The 3,387-nt window shown below is 40.4% G+C and overlaps 1 protein-coding gene across 1 annotated transcript; it reads right to left on the bottom strand.

Annotated features, from left to right (window-relative positions):
* Positions 1-275: 275 nt before the first annotated feature.
* On the bottom strand, positions 276-1,238 carry LOC105731081 (olfactory receptor 2T4). The gene has a single exon (XM_012472657.2). It carries the CDS (start codon positions 1,236-1,238, stop codon positions 276-278), a length of 963 nt encoding a protein of 320 aa, XP_012328080.2.
* Between the last annotated feature and the right edge of the window lie 2,149 nt (positions 1,239-3,387).

The following is a 3,387-nucleotide window of genomic DNA, read 5'->3' as shown; positions in this document are numbered from 1 at the left end:
TTCTAAATAGTATCCCACATGTATTTCCAGAATATGAAAATCTCCTAGAGAATCAGAAAGTAGTTATGAACTTCAGTAACTGTAACATCAGTGTAATATGACTGATTAATGCATTTTGAAGCGAGACGGAGTGTAAAATTGAAAAGCTTTCTAGTACAGGGAAGTGATTTCTACAAGAGGTGTGAAAATGAGGTGAAACACCAGGGCAGTCGTGGAATAACACTCTCATGTCTGGCGTGCGGAGAGGAGGAAGAGTAAATTACTGTCAAAATGGGCTACTTCATAGTTTTTTGAAAGGCAGATCCCACAGTTAACATTTTCTTCAGAGCCCCCATGACATCCTTATTCCTAAGACTATAGATCAAAGGATTCAGCACTGGAGTGAGGATGGTATAAAAGACAGATACCATCATGTCCTTCTCAGGGGTGTGGTAGGAGCTGGGGAGCATGTAGGTATAGATGGCAGCCCCAGAGAAGAGGATGACCGCAGTCAGGTGGGAGGAGCATGTGGCAAAGGCCTTTTTCCGGCCCTCTGCTGTGTTCATCCTGTGGATACTGAGGAGGATGCATAAATAGGAGCTTGCAATGATTGTCACAGGAAAGAGGAGCATGAGGACACAGCATAGGTACATGAAAATCTCAACGATTGAGGTGTCAGAGCAGGAGAGTTTCAACACAGCAGGAACTTCACAGAAGAAATGATAAATCTCCCGGGATCCACAGAAGGGGAAGGTCATGGTGATGGGAGTGAACATGAAGCCATCCATTGAGCCCAGGAACCAGCAGCCCGATGCCAGGAACAAACACACCTTATAGCTCATGAGGACAGGGTAACGGAGAGGATGGCAGATGGCCACGTAGCGGTCATAGGCCATGGCAGCTAGAAGGAAAAATTCCGAACCTGCTAGTGTCACGTAGAGGAACATCTGCATCCCACACGCAGGGGCTGAGATCTTATTCACACCCATGACCTGGTCCAGGAGCATCTTGGGCACAGTGACAGAAATATACACCATGTCCATGAAAGACAACTGACTGATGAAAAAGTACATGGGGGTGTGGAGGTGGGCGTCAGAGTGTATCAGAAAGATGAGAAAAGCATTTTCAGACAATGCCACTAGGAAAACCACAAAAATGACCACACAAAGTAGAGCAGGATGTTTGGATTGTCTGAAGAGTCCCACCAAGATGAAATCTGACCATCCAGTGTGGTTGGCCATCCAGGTGACGCTGGCCATAAGGTTTCACCTAGGTCACCAAGGAAAGCTTGGGGTTAATGTTATTCTAGCCTCTGAAACAAGTGTGTGTGTGTGTGTGTGTGTGTGTGTGTGTGTGTGTGTGTGTGTGTGTTCCAAGCAAAGAAAGGCCCATGGGCCTGTAGATCTGGGGGTTATAAATTATCTATAATTCAACACATTTACCAGGAACTAAGAATTCACAACTGTGGATCAAAATGGTGATTTGTACTGAAGTTGCTGCAGTTCTGAGCCATGAGATTTCCTGATGAGAGCATATAAACAAGTCCTAGAAATTGGCATGTCACTGCCCTATGCAGACACAAATAGTGAATTATTGAAAAAAAGAGAGAAGTTGGTCCCTTGCTTTTAGAGTTTTTTAGGGAAGTCTGAAGTGAATTACATTCTCTGCTTTAAGGATTCATCTGGAATCTTAAAAACTCTCAGAGGTGTATTCCATATAGTAATTATTTAGAAAGTGACTAAAATATCACTTGTGGAAAACCAATACAAACATTTGCGCTCTTCCACCCAAGTATTGGACAATGCTGTGAGGCTCTATGGTTTCATGGAGCAAAACCCCACACATCCCCGTGAGCAGGGCAGGGTCCTTCTGCACACCAGAGCCCTCAGAAACCCGAGGCGCATGGGGCGAGGAGCCCAGAGTCCGTGGCTGGACTGCAGGGTGGACCCAGCCTCCCCTCTACCTGGTATTCCTCTGTTCATTGAACATAAAAATAGACGATATGAAAATGTTTGATTTCAGGGTTGATGAAGATTAAATGCAGAAAAGTAATGAAAGTGCTTAGAATATTGCCAGTTACAGATGAGTAAATACATATACAATCAAACAGTTAGTATCTACAAGAATTATTCTGCAGCCTCTATTACTATTATCTAGTAATATGAGCTTCATTACTTGAGCTTGCTGATTTTATCATCTATTCAGACATTTAAGGATTTGGATTTGATAATTTCTGTAGTCTTAGACAACTTGTATGTATGCAGGTTACACTTATTTTATATAAATTCATATAAATGTATAGATGTGCATTTATATATGTATATATATATAATATGTGCAGATTCACAAATATAAGAATACATTTCATCTGGATATTTACAAGTAGAAATTCATATATTAATATAACACATATTTCTTACTTTTATCTTGGTTAAACAGAGATTTATGGAGAATCCTACCTCCTTTGTGTCTAGTGTACGCTTCTCCAAGCTTAATTCCTTAAAGCTCCTGTCATTTGCATTAAATCTCAGGGGCCATAACTAGGATTTAGAAACTCCCTGCCATTTACCAGGCAAGACTTCTGTTGTTTCTGCAAATATCATCTGCTTTATTGCCTGCTACAGTCAATTTTTTTCATGGAAACCGAGAGGCAGAGAAGAAAATGAAATGACACTAAGACGCCTCTGACTTCAGTTCCCTCCTCCATCCTGCTCCTCACAGCCTGTCTCTGTGTTGGGTATTACAGGAATCAAAGCAAATTAAATTTGATTAAGCTTGAGGAGGTCACAGTCAATCTATTCAGGAAAAAAAACATATAAACATGATCTAAAGTACACCTTCAGATTAGAATAGCTATGAAATAAATTAACAAGGCTAACAGAAGCAAAACGCATTTAGCCTTTCTGAAGAGAATCACTAATAACTCCTACATTTTCTCTTAACAAGATTAAAACTTTGCAATTTTTAAACTTCTGACATGATAGATGTTAAATTTTAGTATTTATAAATAAGAAGAAAATATAGGTTCCTTTTTCTGGGAAGACTTCAGCAGTGGTTAACATACAGTCATTTTTCAGGAAGAATTTCCACGTTTCAAATGTATTTTATATTCTTTTAATAACTCTAGATTAAACCATATTTCCAAGTTTTGGGGTGCTGATGCAGTAGACAACACTGCAAATGAATTTGGTGTCTTAATTTAAATGCTTGTGAAGGCTACAGTAATCAAAACAGCATGGTACTGGTACCAAAACAGAGATATAGACAAATGGAACAGAACAGAGGCATCGGAGGTGACACAACATATCTACAACCACCCGATCTTTGACAAACCTGAGAAAAACAAGCAATGGGGAAAGGATTCCCTGTTCAATAAGTGGTGTTGGGAAAACTGGCTAGCCATAGGCA

This window comes from Aotus nancymaae, unplaced genomic scaffold, assembly GCF_030222135.1.
Source record: "Aotus nancymaae isolate 86718 unplaced genomic scaffold, 86718_ANA_hifiasm-v0.15.2.pri h1tg000032l_1, whole genome shotgun sequence".
Taxonomy (NCBI): domain Eukaryota; kingdom Metazoa; phylum Chordata; class Mammalia; order Primates; family Aotidae; genus Aotus; species Aotus nancymaae.
This window is presented reverse-complemented; position numbering and strand designations above follow the sequence as displayed.